Source organism: Zosterops lateralis, assembly GCF_965231275.1.
Source record: "Zosterops lateralis genome assembly, chromosome: 5".
In the NCBI taxonomy this organism is placed as follows: Eukaryota; Metazoa; Chordata; class Aves; order Passeriformes; family Zosteropidae; genus Zosterops; species Zosterops lateralis.
In genome coordinates this window covers 47,352,361-47,377,216 of record NC_139766.1, presented here as the reverse complement: position 1 = coordinate 47,377,216, position 24,856 = coordinate 47,352,361, and the positions used below count along the sequence as shown (strand labels likewise).

General features: G+C 35.0%; 1 protein-coding gene across 3 annotated transcripts in view; it reads left to right on the top strand.

Moving 5' to 3' along the window:
- SEC24B (SEC24 homolog B, COPII coat complex component) overlaps positions 1-24,856 on the top strand; it is a gene marked incomplete at its 5' end in the record, with an annotated part of 47,788 nt that overhangs the window by 11,930 nt on the left and 11,002 nt on the right. For 2 of the 3 annotated variants that reach the window (XM_083862296.1, XM_083862297.1), the window contains 17 exons: positions 1,405-1,590; positions 6,285-6,389; positions 9,357-9,437; positions 11,183-11,364; positions 12,918-13,102; positions 14,211-14,313; positions 15,174-15,300; positions 15,915-16,024; positions 16,947-17,059; positions 18,414-18,532; positions 18,948-19,003; positions 19,322-19,528; positions 19,887-20,010; positions 20,634-20,792; positions 21,231-21,404; positions 22,022-22,132; positions 23,330-23,505. In XM_083862296.1, coding sequence (XP_083718422.1) covers positions 1,405-1,590; positions 6,285-6,389; positions 9,357-9,437; positions 11,183-11,364; positions 12,918-13,102; positions 14,211-14,313; positions 15,174-15,300; positions 15,915-16,024; positions 16,947-17,059; positions 18,414-18,532; positions 18,948-19,003; positions 19,322-19,528; positions 19,887-20,010; positions 20,634-20,792; positions 21,231-21,404; positions 22,022-22,132; positions 23,330-23,505 — 2,318 coding nt within the window. The remainder of the gene's footprint in view (positions 1-1,404; positions 1,591-6,284; positions 6,390-9,356; positions 9,438-11,182; positions 11,365-12,917; positions 13,103-14,210; positions 14,314-15,173; positions 15,301-15,914; positions 16,025-16,946; positions 17,060-18,413; positions 18,533-18,947; positions 19,004-19,321; positions 19,529-19,886; positions 20,011-20,633; positions 20,793-21,230; positions 21,405-22,021; positions 22,133-23,329; positions 23,506-24,856) is intronic. The other variant, XM_083862298.1, reaches the window with a different exon arrangement.

The window sequence follows — 24,856 nt, the reverse complement described above, 5'->3', positions numbered from 1 at the left end:
TGGAAAATACCATCACCCACAAACAACTCCCTGCTACAAAACCTGCGTGAGCAAAGAACTTCCCTTGTCATGTTGCATATCTTGCTTCAGGAAGCTGCTGTAATTGGAGCATTCCTGCTGACAAGTTCTGAACCTCCCATGGGGAATCTGCAAGACAGTGTGTAGAAGCAGAGGTTATAGCAAGTCCATTGCAGTAAAAAAATGCTCTGCATGTTTTTTGGAAAAAGACATCATTTTGATTTTGATGCAACTTGTGAAAAAGCTGTGTATCTGCTCGACACCAGATTTTAAAATTGCAAAATATATGAAAGTTCCCTTGAGAAAATAAAAATGTGTGCTGTTAATTTTGACTTTAAATAAAAACAAGAGGATCATTTTAAGCCGCCTCTTCTTCTTCACCCTCTCAAGGAAATCTCAACTTGCCCATAAAGTTCTTTGAGATATCACCTCCATTATTCAATCAAGTCAGGGACTGTATGAACTACACAGCTCTGTGTGCAGAAGATGCAAAGTTAATACTACCTCTGCATCCTCTAGCAAATTCTGTAACTTAAACAAGTATTCTACAAATGCAAATTTTTGTTCTTGCTTAATTTCTCTGTTTGTTTACTGAGTACTTATGCTAAAACCATTTACTTTCTCCTCTTCTTTTTAACAGCTTGGTCAATCAGGGTTTTTTTAGAAAGAATTCTGATACAGATTTTCTCAAATTATAAGCAAAGAGCAACCCTTAGTTGAGAGCTAACTTAATTGGAGTTATGTTGTCCTTATCTGATAGGAGTTTTAGCTGCACTATGTCAAATCTTTCAAAGCATTAATCTGACTTTTTTTAAAGTAGATTATATCTGCTCCAGATGTCTAAAACACATCAGAAGTTTTGTGGAATACTCAGGGTTGATTGAAACAGATTGCTTGGAATATGAGTCTCATAACTGAATACCCATATTGTAAAGTGCCAGCACTGCAAGGGAGGCATAATACTCATCTACTGCACCGGTTTCCTCCTGTGGGAGGAATGTTGAGGGGGCCTTTTTCAGGTGTACTACAGTCCTCTTATCTGGGAAGAGTAACTTATAAAATCACAGCCTTGTGGAGATGTAGCAAAAGAAGCTTCAGCTTAGTCTTGCTCTAATTGCATCATGCTTGCTTTTTTTTTTTTTTTTTGCTTTTTTTTTTTTCTTCTGTTGTCAGAGCAATTTGTTCATTATAATGGAGTTTTAGCACTGTAGGTATTGAATTTTTAAAGCAACCAATCTTTCCATAGATACTTGTTTGAAGGCATCTCTCTTTGAAATACTGTATTGTTTTTTGTAGTTACTGTGGAATCAAATGTGATTGCTTGTGTTGTGTAATTGTCTGTGCAAGTACATACAAAGGGTTCCTGCTTTCTGCTGTTGTTTTCAGGTGGCATTGATTCTTCACAGCCCGTGCACTCAGTGAGCCAGAATGTTCCATTTAGCAAGCCTGGAGCTGGAACATCTGCTTCCTCTGCTGTGATGTCCTCAGTGAGGTCACCTGCTCCAAGCCTGTCTTCAAAGCCACCACCTTCACCGTCGGTTAAGCAGTCACCAGAGCTGGCCCTTCAGGAAGGTACTAAAAGGGGATGGGAAGTCACACTAGAGACTTTGTTCTATTCCACATGCACACATGAATGCTGGAAGTTTTATTGCTGCTTTTCTGTGTTTGACTGAAGCACATCTCTGGCATCTCATCAGCCTCCCTTAGTGGTGGTGTTTTATGTCACCTTTGGTTGTAGCTTCTCTTAGTGCTTGTGTTTGATTTCTTTTGTCCACGTTTGTCTTGTTGGCAGTCTTACATGTCTCTTGCTCAAAAAAACTTTCTTTTAGTTCCCTTATTCTAAAAAGCTGCTCACTACTTGACTTCCTTAGACAAAGGTCTTAAAATTAGCTTGTAATTAGTCTGTATTGAAAAATGAAGCGTAAAGTAGAAATCTGCTAGTTTGTTTGTGGAAACAGTGAGTTTGAGGATTAAGTTCAAACTGGTAGAATTGTTTTCTTACTGCCTAGCTGTAAGTGCCCATGGAAAGCTGCTGCAAGAATTCTTGTGGGAAAACAGGACTGTTTGTATAAGCTCCTTCCTATTCCAAGATGTTGGCAACATCTTGACAAAGAATCAATTGGCTCTTGAGCCTTTGTCAGTTAAATTAAATATTTACATTGATGTTTTAACTTGCCTCTTGATTATTACATGTTTCTGTATCTAGTATTCCAAATCTAATTGACTGCATGATTTTTTTTTTTTTGCCATATTTTCTCCTAGCAATTTCTGAATTTTAAATTCTTATGGATAAAGAACTCTGCCTGAAGGGTGGAAGTAGACATTAATTGTGTCCAGAACAATGTGGTACCTCTAGTGTTCGAAATAATTGGCAACTGCATGGTGTGTGATTGTCACATATTTTTTTTTATTCTTAAATGACAGAATCATCTGAGGTAAATAACTGAATTTCCCCTTTTCCTCCATTTCCTTCTTTTTCCAGTAAAATGCAAATTACAGGTTGTTTGTCAATCATTTTTATTTATATTAGAGGGGAAAAAAAGTTGTTCATTGCTATGAAGTCCTATAAGTGTATAATTTTAAGGAAAATATGTCAATTTTTGGAACTGTGGCTCTTGCACAGTTTTATAGTTGATCTTGGTGCTAGATAGACTTCGTGTTGTAGGTGTGCTTGCTGAAAAAGAAGTGTTGCTTCTTTTTCTAAAGATGTTGCAAACCGAGTTTTTAATGAGAAAAAGAATTTTAGCTGTTTAACTGTGATTGCCTTGATGTGCAATGTTTGTGTTCTGGAAGTGATGCCTGTGAAATGTGTGAACACCTGGTACAGCAGCTGCAGATCAGTGCAGTGGCTGCTGAACTTCCCTACATTCAAATGCTGCCACTAAGTGAAGGTGGATGCAGTAAGTAGCTGGATGAGCACATCTTAATATGTTGGCAGTATAAACATAAGTTGTCAGGAGTTTCTGTTGATCTAATTTTGTCTATTTACATGTCATCACATGTAAATTTCTGTGTTACATGATGGTTTTATGAGCATTGGAAGACTTCAGACTCTCTTAGTTTCATTTGAGGAGTTTGAAGTAAGTAATGTACTCTTGCTTTTGTTTTCAACAACTTCTTATCAAAAATTAAATGTGGTAATTATTTGTGGAAGCGAACCTACTGAAAAAAACAGAACACATGTACCGAATGTTTGTCTGGCTTAGAATTCCAAGTATGTTTCTCCTGCAGAGGTCAGAGGGGCTTGATTTTTTTCAATATTTTTCTAAATTACAGAATACCATTGTCTGCATGAAAGCATTCTGAAAAAAAGTTTGAATTAATTTTTAAAGAGGATTTCATTGTTTTAGGCTCCTCTTGGGGCATTCCTATAAAAATTAAAAAATTCTAATTGTTTACTTGGATATCTTCTAACAGGACAAAAACCTTAAAATACATTGAAGCCTATTTAATTTAACTATCTGTACAAATTTAATGTGCACTTTATGCTTGAAAGGCTTTTATGCTGTGATTGATTTAATTTAAAATACCTAAATAGTTGGTTTATTTAACAGGCAAATGTGTTGTTATCCCAATTTATCTTCTGTGTCCTGCCACCTACATTTCTAGGTGTCTGTAAATTATAGTGGGATAAAGCCTTAGAGTGCAATATTATTATATCACAGGTACACTGCTTGCAGGGTTTATAAATCTCCAGTCCAAGAAATTTGTGATTATTTAAATTATGTGGTTGAATTTTAGGCCAGATTTATGGAATAAACTCCCTCAAAATAAATAATGATTTTAAAATAGACTTTCACAGTTTTAAAAGTAGGAGATTTTAACACCATTATCAAATCTGTAAAAGATACTAAGCAGAACTGATGTGTCACAACAGAAAACATGATTAGACACATGATGGCACTTGAAACTGCTGTCTGCAGCCACTCATTTCTGCCCTCAATTGCTCTCTCCCATGTGTTGGCCTATTATTGGCATTGCTGGGCAATGAACTAGAATGGGAGACTTCCCCACCTGACAATGACTTCTTAAATGATGTTATTTTTTAGCCAGATCTGCTCTCAGAAGGGTTTTTTTGGCTGGACAGTTGTACTAGCACAGCACAGTCTTAAAGGCAGGAATCGGTAGTACTGTTGGCAATGAAAATACATCTATGCAAACTCATAAGGCTGGTAAGAATCAAACCACCTTGGTCTTCACAACATTCATAGTGACATAATTCACGATTCCTAAACTTCTGTGTTGCTAGCACACTATTTTTATCTCTTTTCTTACCGAATTCTTTCTGAACATCTGCATCCTTAATGCATGTGACCAGTAATGAGTAATCCAGTCCTTTTCTCTCATCTGCACATGCTTGGAATTTTTGCATTGACATGCACTTTCCAGGTAGCTATCCTTTCTTTCTTCTTCTTATCCATGTACTTGATGTCTTTACAGTCTCCCATCTACTTTTACTTTGGTTCTTGCTGTTACAGTGCAAGCCCGTCCTGTCATCCTGACTTTTTTCCCTTTTTACTTGCATGTTAATTATTTTAAGATAGTTTTTTTTTTTCCTCTCTTTCACAATAATGCAGCTGTGTTTATTCCTCAGTAGTTCTCCAAGGCCTGAGAAAAGACATAGTCTGTTAGTCTGTTCTTGCACAGATAATGCCTTTCTTGTATTCTCCTTCCCAAGTGCATCCAGTAAATTTATAAAAGATGGGACTAGAATTACTCAAATTAGCCCTGTGTTTTAGCAGTATGGAAAAGCTGAAACACAAATCTTAGTGGTGTTTGGGATGATTTTTCATTCATTGTTGTGACTACTTGAATTATGGAGGAATTTGATTGGAATTGTACAAGTATTAATGCACTAGATAAAGGAATATAATTGCCTATCTTTCCTTGCTCCAGTCTCTCCATGAACATTCACCTTCTCAAGAATGTTATGTAGCTTTACTTTGTTTTCTTTTTACTTCCAGTATTTGAATACATACTCTTCATCTTAATTCTATTGGGATTTTTAAAGTGAAAGTGCTTCTCTTAATTTGCTAACCCTTTTTGAAAAAGCCATGAAACTAACAGTATTTATAGACCATACTTTAAATAAAATAAAGGTTGATATGGTTGATTGAAGTAATGCATGGACATATTATTAGTTACCATGATGGTTTCAGATTATGCATAACATAACACTTCTGTAATGCTTTATAGTATTAAAATAAGGAATGCTACCACCACTCCTTGGTCCCACAGTATTTCTATAGAGAGAAGGAACTCCAAATACCCAAATATTTGAATACTTAGGATATTTTCTTGCCATACCAATCCATTAGATTGATAAGAGAGAAAATTATTTAGGATGCATTTATTTAGGATGTCGTTGCCTAAAAGCATATTTAAAGTCCTTGCTAACCCTGTTTTGTCAAAAGAGAGAAATGTAAGATTTCTTGAAGATGCTGAAAATACATCAATAACAAGTAATGTAGGAAATTAACTATAAGCCATTGCTGCATGCTGTACTCTGTTTTGAAATGGTATGTTTGTGTTGCTTTTGTGTATTGCTCACGTATGTTTAGAGTAGATACTGTAAAAGCAAACTAATAAAAACCTAAAAAACCCCAAATAGATTGTGCTGTGGAGGTGATAGCAGTAACAGTTTGTGCATTGCCACCAGATACTGGAAGTGTGTGGTGTAATCACGTGCTTATGAGCCTGAATTTAGGCACTCATGTAAACATAACCCAAATTTTCATGTTTTAATTTCACTGGCTTTAATTTCACTGATTGTGTTGTGCTCTCTGTATGTGTGTTTGTACTCTTGCATGTGGCAACGGCAGTATATTTCTGACAGAATTCCAAAAGGAATTATTAATGTCTTAAAAGAGGCAGGTATGCCAAGCAAAAGTTAATACTATGCATTTTCATAACATAATTTGAATCTAAGTGGAAATAACCCCTTTATTTCTGTGTATTAATTTATGAAAGTACTCCACTGGACAAACTGGTATTAAAAAGATACGTAGGAAGTCTGTGTGTTTAATTTCCTGATACACATGCACATACACACATATAAAATTGTCTGCTATCTTCCATGCGCTATGAATACTTTGCTGAACTAGCCCACTAAAAACTGCTTCTAGGGTTGTAGATTTAACTTATTGCATGCTGGGATTTTCTCTGGAACAGCTGATTTCTCTCACTTTTAATGCAATGATTTGTGACTTTCGTTTCTTGTCTTTCCTGTCTGTCTGACTCTGATGTTTGTGCTTTCCACTTCACAGGCATGCAGTATGGTGGATATGTTAATAATCAAGCTAGCTCTGCACCAGCTCCCTTGTCATCAAGTTCAGATGATGAGGAAGAGGATGAGGAGGATGAGGAAGCAGGTTGGCTTTAGCTTTACACCAGTATCTTGTTCTCTTCCTACTCAAGGTTTTCTCCATATTTCCATCCCCTGAAACTTTCTTCCTTTAAGACAAAGCATCACTCTGACTCTTCAGCTTGAAATTTCCCAGCCGTGACTAGTATAGTAAACCAAAAGGACTTCACTAGTGACCAACAAATAGGTCCTTTTTTTGTCATGTTAATATCAGATGTTTTATGAATCTAACAAAGTAATATTCACAGCTTGCAAGGCTCCCTTATTTTTAGTATTTTGATTTGCAGTGAGTTTTAACCGAAGATAACTAGCAGTAGAACTTAGACTGATAATTGTTCAGGTTAAGCAATCAGATGCCATTTCTGTCATTACATTAAATAATGTTTACCTTGTTTCTCATTTTATGCATGAGGAACTCATATAATTAAGGTAGAGTTGAGAGGTTTTAAGTGTGCTTTTTAGGACATTAAATTAATCTGTGCTGATTTTTTTTCTTCTTCTAAAGGTGTATGTCTCAATGGTCAGGCACATAGGTTCAGTTTCAATCTGCTTCCTAGAAAACTTGAAAAGTTTTTGATTTTTTTTTTTTAAGAAGTGATTTGTCCTGATTAATTGAAGTGTTATTTACTTGGTTGCAACGATTCTGCCTGTGTTTTGTCAGAATAACCTGGTTTTGTGAGTTTAATGTTTCTCACCAGTTTAGTTTCTTCAATTTTACTAACCTTTTCCTTTGGAACTTAAAGAAGTCTTTACTGGCTGCATGAGTAGTAACAGTATAAAAAGCTTCTTGAGATAGACATCAGACTACTACCCTTGTTGATAGATGGAAGTAACAGCACATATTTTGTACTGCTGGCTTTATTATTGATTGGGAATTGGAAACTCTTGTAGCTTTTTCTTTAATTTTGTAATTCATGTTGTCAGAAAAAAACCAGTGCCAATTTTATTAAAATAATTAAATCATCACCTGGAATACTGTGAAAATAGTGTAGTGGTACTGATAATAATTCTGTGAAGAATGGAACAAACCAATGGTGACATCCAGGTCATAATTAAGAACAGTGTGTTGGGTTTGCATACCAGGGTTTCTGCCCAATGATGTTGATTGGGTTTTTTATCAATTATAATTTCTCTCTCCTTACTTTGTTTCCTAAACAAAGTTTCATACTCCCTACCATTATTCTCTCTCAAGTTTTGTACTCCACTAAAACCTGTAGCCTCGGAGGTATCATTGCATTTAAATTTATCTTACAGAAAAGAGTGAAAGGGCACCCAGGTTCAATACAAAGGCAATCTGATTAATACGCAGCATCCTGTGTTATGCCTTGTCACCAGGAGCTAATGCAAATCCTAAACAGATTTCAGTAGACAAATTTCTGCCCCAGACTGTCACAGTGGTTTTATGAAGAATAGGTATTGGAAACCTGGTTGCTTCTCTTTGTGTAACTTCTCAATTGTTTTGTTGACATAACAAAAGTATATTTTGACTTTTCTGTAGTAAGACTTAGCAAAGCTTTAAAAACTGTAATCCTGGTCAGGGTAAAAAAAGTCATGAATCTTGTTTCCTTCAGCTTCTAGAATAGAAAATAAAATCTTGCAGTTACGTTCTTTTGTGACCTTCGGATTGAAAAAAAGAGAATTTACAGTGAAAATCTGAAAACTAACATTATATCAATGTCACAGAATTAAATTTTCCTTTAAATAGTGTCTTATTGTTAGTCTTACGGATTTGTTAAATAGCTTTTCTATTTTTAGTTGAATGCTTTAAAGGCAAAATGCACAAGAATTCTCTCTAGGGTCAGGATGGTGCAGATGGTATTTCTGTGTCCCAAATGTCAGTGATGTTATGTTTTCGATATGCAGGAGTCTCTTTACTTGGAAGTCTCAAATGTTCCACCATTGAAGTTCTCCCTTGAAATACTTCAAGCTTTTCATTGAGATGTGTGGTCGTGGTTGATCCTTCTGAGTAGGACAGTATCAGTGAATCTTTTCAGTCTTTTCTGCCACAAAAATTATATATACGATTTTCATTTTTTTTTTTAATTCTTAAACAGACACTTTCTTTTATATCACACTTCATGGCTCAGTGTTTTCTAAAGAGAAGATACCTTAAATCTTCTTGGCCCTTTTTTCTTTGGAAACAAATGTGTGAAATAGCACTGGAAGAGGTGTTTTAAAATAATTCTTTGTTTGCCAGATTTTTTACAATAAGATATTCAATGTCTTTGCATAGGTTGAACTAAAAATTAAGCAATTGAGTTTGTTCAGTCCTAACAACTATGTATGTGCTCATTGTGCTTGTTTTTATCTGCCTAGTTACCTTTTGGTACTTATTTTTACATAGTTACTTTTTACTTAGATACTTTAGGCTGAGCCAAGAGTAATTGAAGAGCAACTGAACTACCAACTGGAGTTCAGACCTCTTGTCAATGATAATGGAAAATAGAATCTTTAGACTGAAAGAAAAGCTAGCTGTGAATAAGAATGGTACAGAAAGGAGGGAAGAATTAAATATTTGTCAGTTTGGCTTGAAGGCGGGGATGGTGGATAATCACTCTGAAGATGATGGGAATCTTCTGTTGCTTGCAGTTGTGAAGAAAGTCATGAATGGACTATTTTTAAAATGTGCAAGGCCTCAATTGATATAGTCTAGAAAGAACTTTTGGTTTAATAGAAAAATATTTTTTATTTCAGGAAACATTTTTTTTTTTTGTCTTTTTCCCGTTGATCTCTCTTACTGTTTGTTGGGCATGTGCTTGTTTGTTTTTAGTATCATGCTGATTATACTTGCTCCCTCTCCTCTTTACAGTGATAATAGTTTTCAAGTCTTAGGGCTGAAGTGGTGGGGTTTTTTCCCAGGATCTTTCTTGACAATTTCTTATCAAAGGTTCTAGGAAAAAAAAATCTTAGTTTCTTGTTTATCAAAAGCTTGTTATTTCTGATGTCCTAAAGTTAAATTATTTTCCTCCCCCAGCACTTGATAGTTCCTCTACTACAAGCAGTGCCTCTCCTGTTCTGAACAATTATGATGCCCTGGAAGGAGGTGGCTATCCAGGTAATCAGTTTGTTTTGACTTATTTATTTAGGTAATAAATTTGTTTGTTTATTTGTTTGTTTGTTTATTGGATAAATGGTTTTTATATTTGTTTCTGGTGTTATTGTTAATTAACAAGTAGATGAAAGGCAGCACCTATGAAAGGAATTGGGGAAATCATCAGAGGAAACACACATACCTTTTAAAATAATTTCTCAGTTTTAACAGTGAAGTTCATATAACCATTTAATAAAACTTCTCTGAATCATAAGTCATACTTTCCATTGTAGTATTGAGGGAACTGCTGAAAATATGCTAAGTGTGAAAGCAGCATCTTTTTTCTAGATTATACTGTATGCCTGATTGTGTTGTTGGTGTTAGGACCTGATAATAGTTGCTGACACATCACAGAAGTTTTGGGAGACCAACAATATCAGCTTGCAGAGTTGCTTGGATCAGGTTATTTTCTTTCATTTTTCTTTATTTGAAGAAAGCAGCAGCTGTTTTGCTTACTCTTAGCTCTAAAAATATCAGGATTGTCAAATTGGTTCTAAATGAGCCTACTGGCCGACTACCTTGGTCTTGAAATCTGTAGAGCTCCCATATTGAGAGCAAGTAGAAAAGATGCTATTTGAAGTCTTTTAGTCAGTATTTTAAATTAATAATTGGATTAATTTGGAGGGCCTACCCCTCCTGCCTGCTTTGCCTTATTCTGCCCTTTGGAGTGTCACAGTAGTTTGATGAGTTCCTGATTAAAGTGAGATCTCAATTAGAAAGCTGATAGTGTTAGCCACATAGTCTAGCAGGACTACAAATTCTAACCTCTGGCCTAATAACTAAACATTTTGGTTCTGCTGAAGGCATATGCTAAAAATAACTTGGTTGTTTTGTTTTGGGTTTTTTTTTTTTAATAAGATCAACAGAGTCAACATTAGGTTTCTTAAATCTGTTGTGGTTTTTTTATTGCTTTATTGAGGGGTTTTTTCCCCTCATGGAGTGTTCATGCCAAACATAGTTTCTTTTTCCCTTTGCTTGCACTTTTCCCAGTTGACTTCACTAAGCTTAAATTCTTCTGAAATTTAGCTCACATTTGCAGACATTTCTAAAGAATAGTTTTATCTCTTCACAGTTCTTAAATTCACTGTGGAATTAGGTCTATGTCTTACTTTCAATTGGACCTTTAAAAATAGCAGAACTAAACTGTGCTGCAGGTGTATATAAACTTGCATCAGACTGAAACTTCAAAAGTGACCATGCTTAGTTTCTCCTCTACCAGTGATGATTACTGTCAAAACATGACAATAGAACTATTCTCCAACTCTAGGCACGGCTTTTCATGAAGTAATCGTAGAATCACAGAATGATTCTAGTCATGTTATGACAGTTTTCAGAAGTGGTAGAGAGGGGACTAAGCATGAGTGGTCTCATTTGTGGTTTATATCAAATGTATATACTGGAATAAAATGTGGTTCTGTTTTTATTCAATTCAAATGCTGTTTTTTTTTTCAAGTTGCCTCTTTTTGTAAAGTAACATTTTGTTTGCAGTGACACAAGTCTCTGGTCATCTTTCCATACATGCTTTGTCAATATTCTTGAAGTAATCTTCGTTTATAATTTCTTTATTCAGTGTAGAAAAATAACTTGATGGATAATGAAAAAACTCATGAATGGCAACATTGTTTTGATGCATTTATGAGTTTACATTTAAATTACAAAGGAAATAATAAGTATATTCAATACCTGTGGCATTTCTTTTGTCTTCCCAGAGACACGTTCTGTGACCAACAGCCCAGTTCCCTCTCCATCAGTCCTCCAAACATCAAAAGCTTCTAAGCCCTTTGGTTATGGCTATCCAGCACTGCAGCCAGGCTACCAAAATGCAACACCACCTACTCCTGTGCAGCCCAGTAATCCAGGACACCATCCTGGTTTTCACCACTATCCACAGGCTTGTATTTTTAATTCAAAAATTACTTCATGAAGTAAATTCTTGGAAAACCTGTTTCTATGTGATATATTTCCCCCTTTATTTTCATATTTCATATATTTATAATTTCTGAGACAGTAGATGTTAGGTATAATATTGATGTCATAGGTATGGTTCTTTTGAATGAAAGTTTTAAGTGTACCTCCAAGTAGTTAGGCTTAACAAGTTTGTTTCACCAGTTATTAGCAACCTGCTTAATGTTAAGGTTTGATGTTTGAAGGAGCTGAACTTTATTGATAGGAAACAATGAAAAAGCATAAGGAAGTACTTCATCAGCATATATCAGAGCATTGCTATAGGTTGTGATCTCAAGCATTAAATGACCCATATGAGCAAGGCATGGCATAAGGTCCAGATAAAAGAGCTCTGTAAAGCTTGTGCTGTCTGTGTGTAGTGGAGGAGGCTGCCTGCATCTGCTGTTTTCCTCATAAACTAGCTCCAAACACCCAAGAAACTGTGTAAAATCACCTGATTCCTGTTGTACACATGAATCCCCCAAGAACAGTGGCAGAAGAAGAGCCAGATACCAAGGCAAGACACAAATGCAGAAGAAGTGCAGAGAAATGAGTGTGGGAAGGGGTCTGGGAAAAGAAACTTTCTGATACACAAATCCTGCTCTCTGAAGTAAGGGCCAACAGGCAAAGATAGTGAAACTGCTGTGGTAGGTGATCAAAATTCTTTACTGCATATAACATCCAGTAACGCTTTCACTGTCACAGGCATAATGTAAAATGTGACTTGGAAGAATTTTTTCATTTAATTATTTTTTTTTAATTGAAAGGGTTGGCTTCATCTTTACTATAATGTGAGATGAAGTTAGGCTCTTTTCAGGAGCACACAGTAGAAGAACAGCAGTTGCTTCAAGTGAAGTCTGGTTGGACATATAAAGAGAAGATTCTTCAGGATGGGAGTGGGAAAGTACTAGAACAGGTGCTGCTGTGAAATTGTCAATCCTTGGATGTTTTCAAAACTTAGCTGGATGAATCTATATGAGCAACCTAAACTAACTTCTAAGTTAGCCTTGCTTGAGCAAGGTGTTAAACTACCAGAACGCAAAAGTGCCTTCCAACCTAACCTTTTCTCCTCTTCTTTGGTGTTCTGTTTTAATTTAAAATAAATATTTAAAGGTAGTGTCTGTAACTTGGAAGAATTGATTGTAAGAGAAGTTAAATTGCAGAAGAGAGTGGGAGAGAAATCGTGTCAGCCTTTTTAATAACTTATTTTCTTAAGCCTGGAGAGGTTAAAGGATTATGTGTGACTTCCAGTGTTGATTTGTGTAATGAATTAGAGTTTTGTCCTATGATACACATTTGGAAGGTGTATCACATTTGTTCTAGCGTTTTTAAATTTCTACAGTACAACACTCTTTTGTTTGTTTGGGTTTGTTATTAATTGCTAATTAATTATCTTTTTTCAATACGTGTCTGGAAGGGAGAGCACTACAAGAAGATTGAAAGTTGCTATTTAAACATTATTGTGTGTTTACCTGTTTGTCATGCTCTTTCCTTTTTCAGCAATATCCAGGTGTGAACCAGCTGTCCTCTTCCTTAGGAGGATTAAGTCTACAGCATTCTCAGCAGCCAGAAAGCTTGAGACCAGTAAACCTTACACATGATAGAAATATTTTGCCCGTGTCTTCAGTTCCAGCACCTGTGCCTAACTTGAATTCTGATCTTAGGAAATTGAACTGCAGTCCAGAGTAAGTTTACTGTGTCTGGGACAGTGTCTTATATTTTTTAGTGGGCAATAATTATTTAAAATGTCAAAAAGGGTTTAAACTGATTCCCAACTTTAAATCTTAATGATGAGCTCTTAATGATAAACCCCTTTTAACTGAAAATAAGTTTATCCTCTGAATCATTACACAAATATTGTAACTGTCCTGCCATCATAATACATTATATGCAGTGATTGTAGGTAGTTTTTTAGTATTTTAATAATTGTTCTATATCTTCACCTTGTTTTATCCATTTAAAACAACCCAGGTATTTTAATAAACACCTTAATGTTACACAATATGTTTTGTAGAATATTTTGTAATATTGCATAGGATTTATTCCACAAAAGTATTATGATTATGCCTGAATACATTTAAAAATTTATAAGTATATTTTACTATGGTAATTCTGCTATCACATGCCCTTTTACCTCTAATAACATTAAGTGGTATTATCAACTATCCCAAGTCAAATGCAGATAAGTACAATGGAACGTGCTATTCCGCAAAGATTTTATTTATAATTCCAAAATAAATATTCTTCATTGCTCCAAAGTGACTCAGCATCCTTTTTGCTGTAGTGACAGTGCATGGTCCCACCAGAAAACAGAAATCAGAAAACTGAAAGTCTGGAAATCTGGGCTTTTTTAATGTCCATTCATGTTACACAAAACAAAAGATTTTGACTCTCTCAGTATCTGGGATTCTTTTCTACTGTTTTCCTATATAGATAGGACGTTCTGAGAACTAGTTAAATGCTCTATTGGTTCACTGGAAGAATCATTATAATGAAAAGAAGAATACATAGTTTTCATTGAATGTTGTATCTAAAACAGTTCTGTCTCTCAATTCCAAGTTAGTTTTGGTATACTTGCACTGCTGAACTACTAAACTGTGGGAGTTGGTTTGGTTTTTTTTGTTTTGTTACAAAGCCTTTTAAAAAATCTTTTTTGCGTCTTTTTGAATTAAATCAACTTTGTAAAACATAGAATTTCTTAAATTTCTAAGTTCTTTAAAATCAGGTGTTAACACAATGTCTTCAACATCTTTTAAAATTCCATTTTAACATAATGTTTCTATTTCCTTTGAGCTCATTTCGATGTACATTGACAAATATTCCACAGACACAGGCTCTGTTAAACAAAGCTAAGCTTCCTTTGGGTTTGTTACTGCATCCCTTCAGGGACCTAACGGTAAAGTACTTTACTTTTTTTTGTGTGTGTTTGTTTAATATATGCATTTGTTCTATTTTTCATTCAAACAATAAAATGTAATGAACTCTAAGTCTTAAGTTTAACAGAAGTACCAAAAAATGGTCTGTGACTTAGAGAGAAGGAGAGCAAAAAGGCCTTGAAATTGCTAGTTCATTGAAATGCATAATTGAGAAACTCTTCAAGTTTCTTTTTTTGTTGTTGGAAATCTTTGCTTGCCAGTGGTTCTCTGAAGAATTGCCACTCTGTGTGTTGGCCTCACAGCTGTCAGGATACATCTTGAAAAGATGTTTATGGAGCTCTCCTGCAAAGAGGTGCTCAGTTGGAATGTGTGACTGGCCTGATACTTGCTGTCAATAGAACATAAGCACAATATAAAATTGAAACTATATTCATTATTATTAAGCAACTCCTCTGAATCTAATTTATTAGCATTTATATAAAAATGTGAATAACTGTCTGGTATAACTTCTTTTTATTAAATGTGTGTTCTTTGTGTAAGGTTTATTGTCTGTCATATTTCATATTTTCACTCAAAAGTTGTCCTTTCATAATTCTTTTTGCCGTAGTAGCTGTAATTTAAAGTAATTTTATTGAAGATCTTACTACATCTTTGATTTTGAGATTATATTAAGACAATAATAAAATGGAGTTTTGTTGTTTTAAGGGGGACATTGCTTTTAATAAACATCATAATTACTGTATGAAATTGAACTAAACAGCTAAAGGGAAAGGTGATAGAAAATGTAGTCTTAGGAAGCTTTTATGAACTGTACTGCACAGAGATGTTTTCCATAAAGTATATTACGTTCTTTTGTGACTTTTCATTGTTTCCTTTTAAGCAATTACCAGTAATAACATCAAGCACAATAGTGAGATGCAGATCCTGCAGGACTTACATCAACCCTTTTGTTTCTTTCATTGATCAAAGGCGGTGGAAATGCAACCTGTGCTATAGAGTTAATGATGGTGAGTGACTGTAGCAGGAGATGCTTGCATTTATAGAATCTCTTGCGAGTATTTGCATTGTATCAGTCCATGGGGTATTTTAGATTAAAACACAGACTACAGTGACAATGTCCTTATGTTCTAGAGATTTTGAAAAACATCTTAAGTCGGATGTGTTGTGCTTTTTCTTTAAGCAAAATATTGTTTTGCAATCTTTAGGGAGAGGAAGAAAATGTATTTATAATATGCTGATTACTTGTCTAATGAAATCAGCTAATCCCACTGACTGCTGTTGCAATATGCAAATGGCAACATGATGACAGCTACAATCCAGGCCAAAGGTTATGAAAAACAGTACAGATTGCTGCTTGTTGTGAAATGCTCTACTTGAATTGCTCTTTTATAGTTGGGGATCTGTTGTTTAAAATAAACCTTTCCAATTACTGAACTTTGATGTTAAAGATATGCCTGAGATATTTGAAATGTTCCCTTTTTTATGTGTCCTTTATGTACATTTTTTTGCTGTTGCAATTATTGAAGTATGCCCACGTTAATTTGCATTTAGCTGTAATAATGGGTTTTATTTTCTGACAAAAAATATAATCTGAATTTGGGGGGAATTTTTTTTTTAATAGTTCCTGAAGAATTTATGTATAATCCTCTGACACGGTCTTATGGAGAGCCTCACAAACGACCAGAGGTGCAAAATTCTACAGTGGAATTCATTGCTTCTTCAGACTATATGGTAAAAAAAGTTTTCATAGTAACTTCAATAGCAAGTGCATATTAATATAGTAGTGCTTGAAATTAATGTTGTATATTGCTCCAGTGGTGTGTATTAATTTTTCTGTGAAGCTCTTCTTAACATCAAGAAATAGTTAAATTCATATTTTGAGTTTCGGCTGATGTAAGCAGAAGCTTTTGAGTTAAAAGTAATTCAGTGTGTGTTGTCATCCAGTGTAGTTTAATGAAGCACAGTCAGATTTAAATCTGATGCAATGTGATTTCTGCCTTTCTCCCTCATTTTGAGGCGGTTTTGAAAGACCAGTAATAGAATGATGAGCAAAGTGATTCAGCTTCAAATTTCTAGTTAGTAATTGTGAAGAAATGGTTATTAGGAGTCAGCTTACAATTGCTGGGGTGGTGGTCTTGTCTGCCTGAGAAAAGGCCTGGTTCATAATGACATTATTATTAGCAGCAAAAATAAATTGTTCTCTTGTTTTTGAATTGAAACATTGTAGCAGACATTTAACAATGAATAAATAGCTTGTTACATAGTTGGAGAAAGGGTGTAGTTGTAGAGAGGCTGTTTTATGGATCACATTGTCCATGTGCTGAAAGAACAATGGAATTTACAAGATGGAAGTCTGTACCTTTAATCATGTTTGAATTGACTGTTGGAAGGAAGGACTAAAATAACCTTTTTTTTTTTTTTTCCTGAAGTATAACATTTTATGTTTATTAGAAATGACAGTTATTAACCACTGGGGATTGTGGTTAAGTCTATCTGCATATTGCTCAGTAAATTACCGTTATTGCATAATGTATACCTTGCATTTTTCTAACTATTCCCTTTTCCTGCTTCCCTTTCTAATGACTAATCACTTTTAACATTTTTTTGAATATGATTTTTGAGTGGTTTTATTATTTTTTTTTTTACTTTGTAGCTTCGCCCTCCTCAGCCTGCGGTGTATTTATTTGTTTTAGATGTGTCTCATAATGCAGTGGAGGCTGGATATTTGACAATACTCTGCCAGTCATTGCTGGAAAACCTAGACAAGTAAGACTATAAATAACCTTTTCAAATCAGCTAATGTGTTGTTTTGAAAAAATTGTAACTTAAAATTTTGAAAGAAATTTCAAAGTGTCTAAACATTCTGTCCCTAAGGGGCTGAAGTTCCATTGCCTGGAATTTCTTCCCTGCATGTGTATCTGCATATAATTTAATTACTTATCTGCAAGGAATATTTAGCTGTTGCTTCTAACAACATGGTGATTGTACAAAGATTTTTAAATTACATTCTTCCCCCTGCCAAGACCAACAAAAGCAATAAATTACAGAGGTTAAGTTACCTTGTGCTGAAAGGTCTGAGGTGCTGCAAACTGGAACACTGTAAGCATGAGGGTAAGACTGCCTAGGTGAATTGTGTTGTTGGTTTGGGTTTTTTTAGATCACAGTTACCCTGTGTCAATTTCTGTGTTTTTATTTTTGCACTTGGACAGCATGTATGGGATTGTTCCTGGTGCATTTTGAGCAAAAGTTAATGAGCTTCACTGTGTTCATGCCTTTTGACAACTAATCCTGTGGAGGCCTTGCCTTGAAAATTCCTTTTTACGAGTTTTTCTTGGCGAACTTGGTTTTCTCGTGAAGAAGCCAACATATACATTAAAAAATATTTGCTTCCATTTTTTAGTTCAGTCTGTCTTTGTTCAGTTCTTTTTACCGCTATTTTGTCAACAGAATCTCAGAAACGTGCCTAATTATTTTAGGAAAATTCATAAAACCCTATGCAAAGTCCACAGGAAAATCAGTGCATCCACCTCATTTATATACCTAAATGATAACAACAGTATTTGCCTCTATGGTCACTGTCATGGTTTCCAGCAGTTCATGATGTTTTTTATATTTTACTTGAGAAATCCCATGTAGTGTTTAATTATGTAATATGTTATACACTGAAATATGGTCCACATGAGAAATAAGTATGTTGCATTGTAGAGACATTGGATTTTGGTTTAGAGCTGTAAATACTCTGTAACTACAATAGTAAATTGAGGTTCTGAATTAGGAAAGAGCAGAATACACTGTTTACTATTAAAGAACTGGGAAGGCTGCCTTCTTTCATGTGTCACTGTAATGTTTAAATGAACTTCTCTTGTCAAACAAAGCATCGATGTATTAGTTAGTGCTTATCTCTAACACTTAGTCTTATAAGCTGTATCATTACCCCAGCTTTTCAGAAAATGTTGAGGAAATATTGATTATATTCATGTTTCAGATCTCCCTTTTTATGTTCTCCCTTTACTTCTTTGCACATGAGTTGAGTTTCTGCTAACATCAGCAGGAGCCCTGAGTATTTATATGTATTGAGAGAGAGATTGAGGGCTTAATAGTTTATTTTTTAATGCTTCAGGCTGCCTGGAGATTCAAGAACAAGAATAGGGTTCATAACATTTGACAGCACTGTTCAGTTTTACAACTTGCAAGAAGGTTTATCACAGCCTCAGATGCTGATTGTCTCAGATATTGATGGTAAGTAAAAAGAAAATGGAAGCTGATTTTATGAGAACCTATTACTTATTTTTTTCTCAGAACAAAGGTTAGAATCTCTCAACAATTTAGTATTAAGACAATGTTATTGTGAGAATACTTTTTGAAAAATGGTCTTGCACTAACTACAGAGTAGGTGATGTTTAAAATGTGAAATTCAGTAGTTAATTTTGCTTTGAATCAGACAAGCTTTGTATAGACTGTATTACTCTCTCTAACACATGTGTACCTGCATATAATTTACTTACTTACCTGCAAGGAATATTTAGCTGTAACACACATATTAGAAAAGTAGACTCTTTGAAGGTGCTTGTAGCAGTGGGCAATGAAATGTTTTATTCTATTTTAGTGTTATTTTTTTCTTTAATAATTTTCGGTTTTTCTATTCTCTCCACAGATATTTTCCTACCTACACCAGATAGTTTACTTGTAAATCTCCATGAGAGCAAAGAGGTATGATTGCTCAAAATTCATAATTAAATATAAGGTGTTAAATATTCAAGACAGTCCTGTTAAACTTTGATTTCAAACTTAATCTTCATAATATGTAGTTCCCATGCTAGTTTTTCATTATGGAAGTATTACATGTTATTTCATTGATACATCACTGTGTTTAAAATTGCAACTTTGTTTTCCTTAGTATGTTAAAACTTAACTGAAATATTTGGTAGCAATTCTGCCACTTCAGTCATGGCAGTACAGCTTTTTAGAAACAGCACAAAATCTCAAGCTGGCAGAATTTCATCAAACACCTTTCAATCTGTTCTGCAGCTGATAAAAGATCTATTGAATGCGTTACCAAATATGTTCACCAATACCAGAGAAACACACAGTGCATTGGGCCCTGCTCTTCAGGCTGCATTTAAACTGATGTCTCCAACGGGTGGTCGGATCTCTGTGTTTCAAACTCAGTTACCGTCTTTGGGAGCGGGACTTTTGCATTCCAGAGAGGATCCCAATCAAAGGTCAAGCACAAAGGTAAAAAACTTCCCTTACTACTCATTTCAAAAGACTAAGCACTGGCTATGTCTTTCTGACTTGCATAGTTCTGCAGATCAATTGCTTGGTCTTCATTTATAGCAATTAACTAAATTTTAATTATGTCTGTGTTTATGCATTTAAGAGCACTACTTTATACGTGTGTGTGCTATTAGTTGTTTGGAAGTGCATGAGCTGTCTTTGGCCTTTGGTCCGTAATTTTTCTTGGCAAGCAAAAGAAGCTGCAAATACTTGTGACTCAGTTACTCAGATGCTGCTGAATATGTCTTTTGTTCCATGAAGTCTAAAAAGCGTGATTGTTGTCATAACTCCTCCCTGTATGATTTACTTACTAAAGGTGGTCCAGCATCTTGGTCCAGCAACAGACTTTTATAAGAAGTTGGCACTGGACTGCTCCGGCCAGCAGACTGCTGTGGATTTATTTCTCTTAAGTTCACAGTATTCTGATCTAGCTTCTCTTGGTAAGGAGTACCTGATTCCCTCTTTCTGCACTGTTGTCTCTCTTCAGAAGCACAGGCTACCTCAGGAACTCTTAAGTTATGTAAATATTTTAGCACTAATGTAATTGCTGCTCATGTTGCAAAGGAATTGACCTTGAAGTTGATAGAAGTAAAGAACAGAAGTATTGCAATGACAATATTAGACAAATCATTCTAGGATTTTGAAGTTTTAAATGAGAAATAGTCTCCTGCTCAAGAACAGGAAACAAACATTGCAAGGAGTAAATGAAGTTTAATTATAGGGGTAGAACAGAGTTTTCATGTTTTGATAATTATCTAAGATTTGTCTCTCTGCATACACTTAATTTTGCCTCTACACCACTAGATATTTCTGCAAGCAGTTCAATCTTAGCTGTCAAATGTAGGATGCTTATTGAGCTTGGTGTATAATTAGGTCATTATGTTGGGGTGATTCATTTCTATCTTCACTGGCCTGGGTCTGGGACAGTTCTCATTGTCTTACTGATGTGGTGATATTGAAAAGATGAACATAGGTGTGACTTGTGGAAGTCTGGACACAATTTTTATGTCCAGATTTCTTGTAACAATTTTACTTCTTAACTGTATCTTTCCTTCCTTCACAGCTTGCATGTCCAAGTATTCTGCTGGATGCATCTATTACTATCCATCCTTCCATCGTAGCCATAATCCTGCTCAGGCTGAAAAGTTGCAAAAAGACCTGAAAAGATACCTTACAAGAAAGATTGGATTTGAAGCAGTTATGCGCATAAGATGTACAAAAGGTCTGTCTTAAATGCTGATAGGAATGGAATGGTTGGTGTAAATGTGTTAGCAATCACTTTGAATGTGCTTAGTCTTTAGCAACATTAAATTGAATGTTGTTTTTCTTTCTTTGAAGAGTAAAAGAGCAACCTTTGTTAAGTTAGCTTTTGGTGTTTGATTTTTTGTTTTGTTACTTAGTTGATGGTATCATCTCACTATAAGTTGACATGTGTATTTACCTGAATGATGTAAGGGCATCATTCACTTTGCAATGTTCAGAATTGAGCATGAGCTCTACAGGATCATGCTGAAATGTCTAGTGATTAATGTAATTTGTTCTACATAATAGAATTTTTACTGTTTTCTTCAACCTTAGCTTGAGGGCTGAGGTTTTAATTATTGGTGAGAGTTTTCCATGCTGTTTTAACCTCACTCTTAATTACTTCATCTGCTTCTAGGTCTTTCAATACACACTTTCCATGGGAATTTTTTTGTACGATCTACTGATTTACTGTCCCTTGCCAATGTCAATCCTGATGCTGGATTTGCTGTACAAATGTCCATTGAGGAAAGTCTGACTGACACATCTTTGGTTTGTTTTCAAACAGCTCTTTTGTATACTTCCAGTAAAGGTAAATACATTCAAATTAATTGGTCAGCTTTTGTTTCTTTTTATGATGTAATGTTTATAAAGTTAGTTCCGTAGCCTTTTGTTGTGCTCTATACCCTGAAAGAATCTTGTCAGAGCTAGTAAACCTACTTTGCAGTTAATCACATAATGGAAATCCTTATAAACATCTGACGTAGTGCTGATTTGGCAAGACTTTTACTTAAAAGTTTGGCCATTGTTACAAGCAGTAACATGTTTGACAGGCACTTTGTCCAAATACACAAAACTGTGATGGATTGAAACAAACTGCAATTACTACACTGGCTGTGCATAAAGAAAGCAGCTGATTTCTAATGGTAGAAGATGCCACAAAATTTTGGGATGGATATCAATGTACTTCATTTGTAGGGTCAAAGACACTTATCGTGGATGTTGCTAGTTTGCATTATCAATTTTTGCTGCTTTAGAGTATAATTTGAACAGGTTGAGACAGGAATGGGAGACAGTGTTGCAGCAATTTCTTGACTGGTATGTTTTCTGGAATGGGTGCATCTTAGATGGGAGGAGATGCTGTAATGACTGACTTTGTTTACTTCTACCAGGAGAGAATGCATAATGATTTCCACTAATTTCTCTTAGGTGAGCGTCGAATTCGAGTGCACACGCTTTGCTTGCCTGTAGTGAGTTCCCTGTCTGATGTATATGCAGGAGCAGATGTACAAGCAGTCGTGTGCCTCTTAGCAAACATGGGTGAGTACAGACCAGGAAGATTCACATGGTTTTTGCATGTTCTTGTTTTTGTCAGCCATTTAAATGAAGTAGTGAATGAAGCCTGGATATTACTAAAAAAGGTTGGAGTGCAGCACACTGAAGCCTATGAGTGCAAAAGATGACAAACCCAAATTTATACTGAAACTGTGAACTGAAATACTCCTTGTTCTGAATATTTAGTTTACTTTAGTCCTTTAAAAGGAGCCTTCTTACTTTGTACTCTGGTGGTTAGTAAAGGGCAAAGAATCATAACACACATGGATCAAAACTCTCATTTTTGTATCATCATTATCACTGTTGTTCACTCAAACTTTAGCATTCTAGGATTACTTAAGAAACAGTGATTCAGTTTAGTGAGTTTCTGGAAACTAAAAAGGAATTTCTGGCAACGGTGTATCTGAAATTGGTTTTCTTTCCTTCCATTGTTGCAGGGTTAAGGATTCTTATCCCTTAATTGTGGGTCATAAGTAGCTGTTTCATAGACTAATCTTCTGTTGAATGCGTGCTCTCTGCAGCGTTTTAGAATGTGCTATATTGTATATTAATCTTGAAATCAGTTAGAAGAAGTAAATTGTAATTCTATGCCTTCTGGGATTAGAACTAGATAATAATTAAGGTCCCAAACCATTCTGTGATCTCTTTTTAAATGCACATTGAGTCCAGCAGGTGGCTTCCTCCAACCAATGGATTTGCAGCCCTTGCTCAGCAGAGAAAGATGAACCTGCATTTACACTAATCACAACTATGCCACTGAAGTAATGAAAGAAATTTCTTGTGTGAGGGGAAAAAAAATCAAAATTAATTGCTGCAAATCTTATCTTGGAGGTTAGGCAACAGCATTTCAACAATAGCTAAGTTGTTTATATAAGGTTCAAATTTATATGTAGACTTCACTATATATGATTGCTTTAAACATTTATTTTAATTCTGCAAGAGTACAAACCAGGGAGCCAAAATTAGCTACACTGTATTTTTAAGCATTGTAAAAGCGAGTTTTGATATGGACAGTCATCTAAATTACTCCTAAAAAATTTAGGACTGCAGATGTGGTTTGGGGGGCTTTTTAGTTTTAAAACATTACCTGACAGTGCAACTAAAATGTTCAAAATTCAGATTCATTCAAGGGACTGAGTGAGGCCATGTCTAGTAACTTCTTCCCTCCTTGTAACCGTCCAGCTGTGGATCGCTCAGTTTCATCCAGCCTTGCAGATGCAAGAGATGCCTTAGTCAATGCCGTGGTGGACTCCTTGGCAGCATACATGTCAACTGCCTCAAATCTGCAGCAGTCCATGCTGATAGCACCAAATTCCCTCAAGCTCTTCCCACTCTATATCTTGGCTCTTCTCAAACAGGTATGTATGATCTAGTGGATTACTGTTTGATGTTGAGCTCATTGTTCCATATGAGGAATTCCTCAGTTCTAGGTCAAGAAATGTCTGCACTTTTCTAAAATTATAGAAATTGGATTCCCATTCTTGTGCTGACTGGACTTTAAAAAGATGACTATAGTAGCTTATTTTAAATTGTTAATGTCTGAACCATTTATTAGTTTACTTGATTTTTATGCTTTTTTACTAAAGTAAATTAGTTTACTTGAATTTATGTTTTGTCTTACATTGCTTTGCAATGAAAATATATAATAATATACAATTAGCATTTCTCAAATTTTGACAGCTCATTAGTGTAGCTCATAAAGATTGTTGGAAACTGCTTATTAGTACATCTTTATTTTATGAAGGAAAAAACAAGTATTTTCTAATTTTTTGTACTTCAAAGTTTCAAGAACAAAATGAGTTTCCATGCAGATAAAATGAAATTTAATATAGAAACTCGAGTGGTATAGTTGAAAGCTCACGTAGAAGTAGTTACTACTTTTTTCTTTTTTTTTTTTTTAATGATATCTTTGTTTGGATTACTGAACATCATACTTAAAAGGGAAAGCTTCCTGCAGGGTTTTGTTATGAATAAATCTCATTGCTTAAAGGTTTTCATATCTGACAGTTCTTGGTTCTCTTATAATGAGTAAACCTTTATATAAGTCTTGTAAAAGATCTCAGCATAATAATTTATATTCTTTGGCTTAGTGATTACTTCAGTCTCTAATATACTGATTAGGATTTTTTGATACTTGCATAACAAATACAGTTAATAGTGGGGAGAAAGCAGACCATTTATTATCAAGATTTGTGTAAAAGAAATGAGAGTGGCTGAGAAAAGTTGTTTAGGTTTGGGTTTTTTATTGTCTTTAACAATTATAAAACCTGGGATGTAGAGAAAACAAAATCAAAATGCTTGTGGCAGCCAAGAAGGAGTGATGTCTGTAGCTTTGTTGTAGAAGTGGATGTGGACTTTGATTGTAGGAATGTTCTCCATTGAGCTAGAATATGATATTTACTTCATTGTGTTGCTTCTCACAGCAATTGTGTGCCAGTTGCTTCTATAGAAGATCTGAAAAATTCAGTAGAAGAGAGTTAAAAAATAAATTTTATCCTATGAGACTCTAGTTTCTCCTATAAAACATGAAAGTGTGTTTCCCTTCCAAAGCTTTTCCTTCACATTAAATTCTTACTACTATAAATTCAGAGTTAATCTTGTGCACATATGTACCTTGCCTGGACTCTGATTGTCTTGTATCTTTCCTGTGATAGCTTGCATTGGTGAGTTTCACAGGCCAGTGTCACTTGTCAGGAACAAAAATGAGAA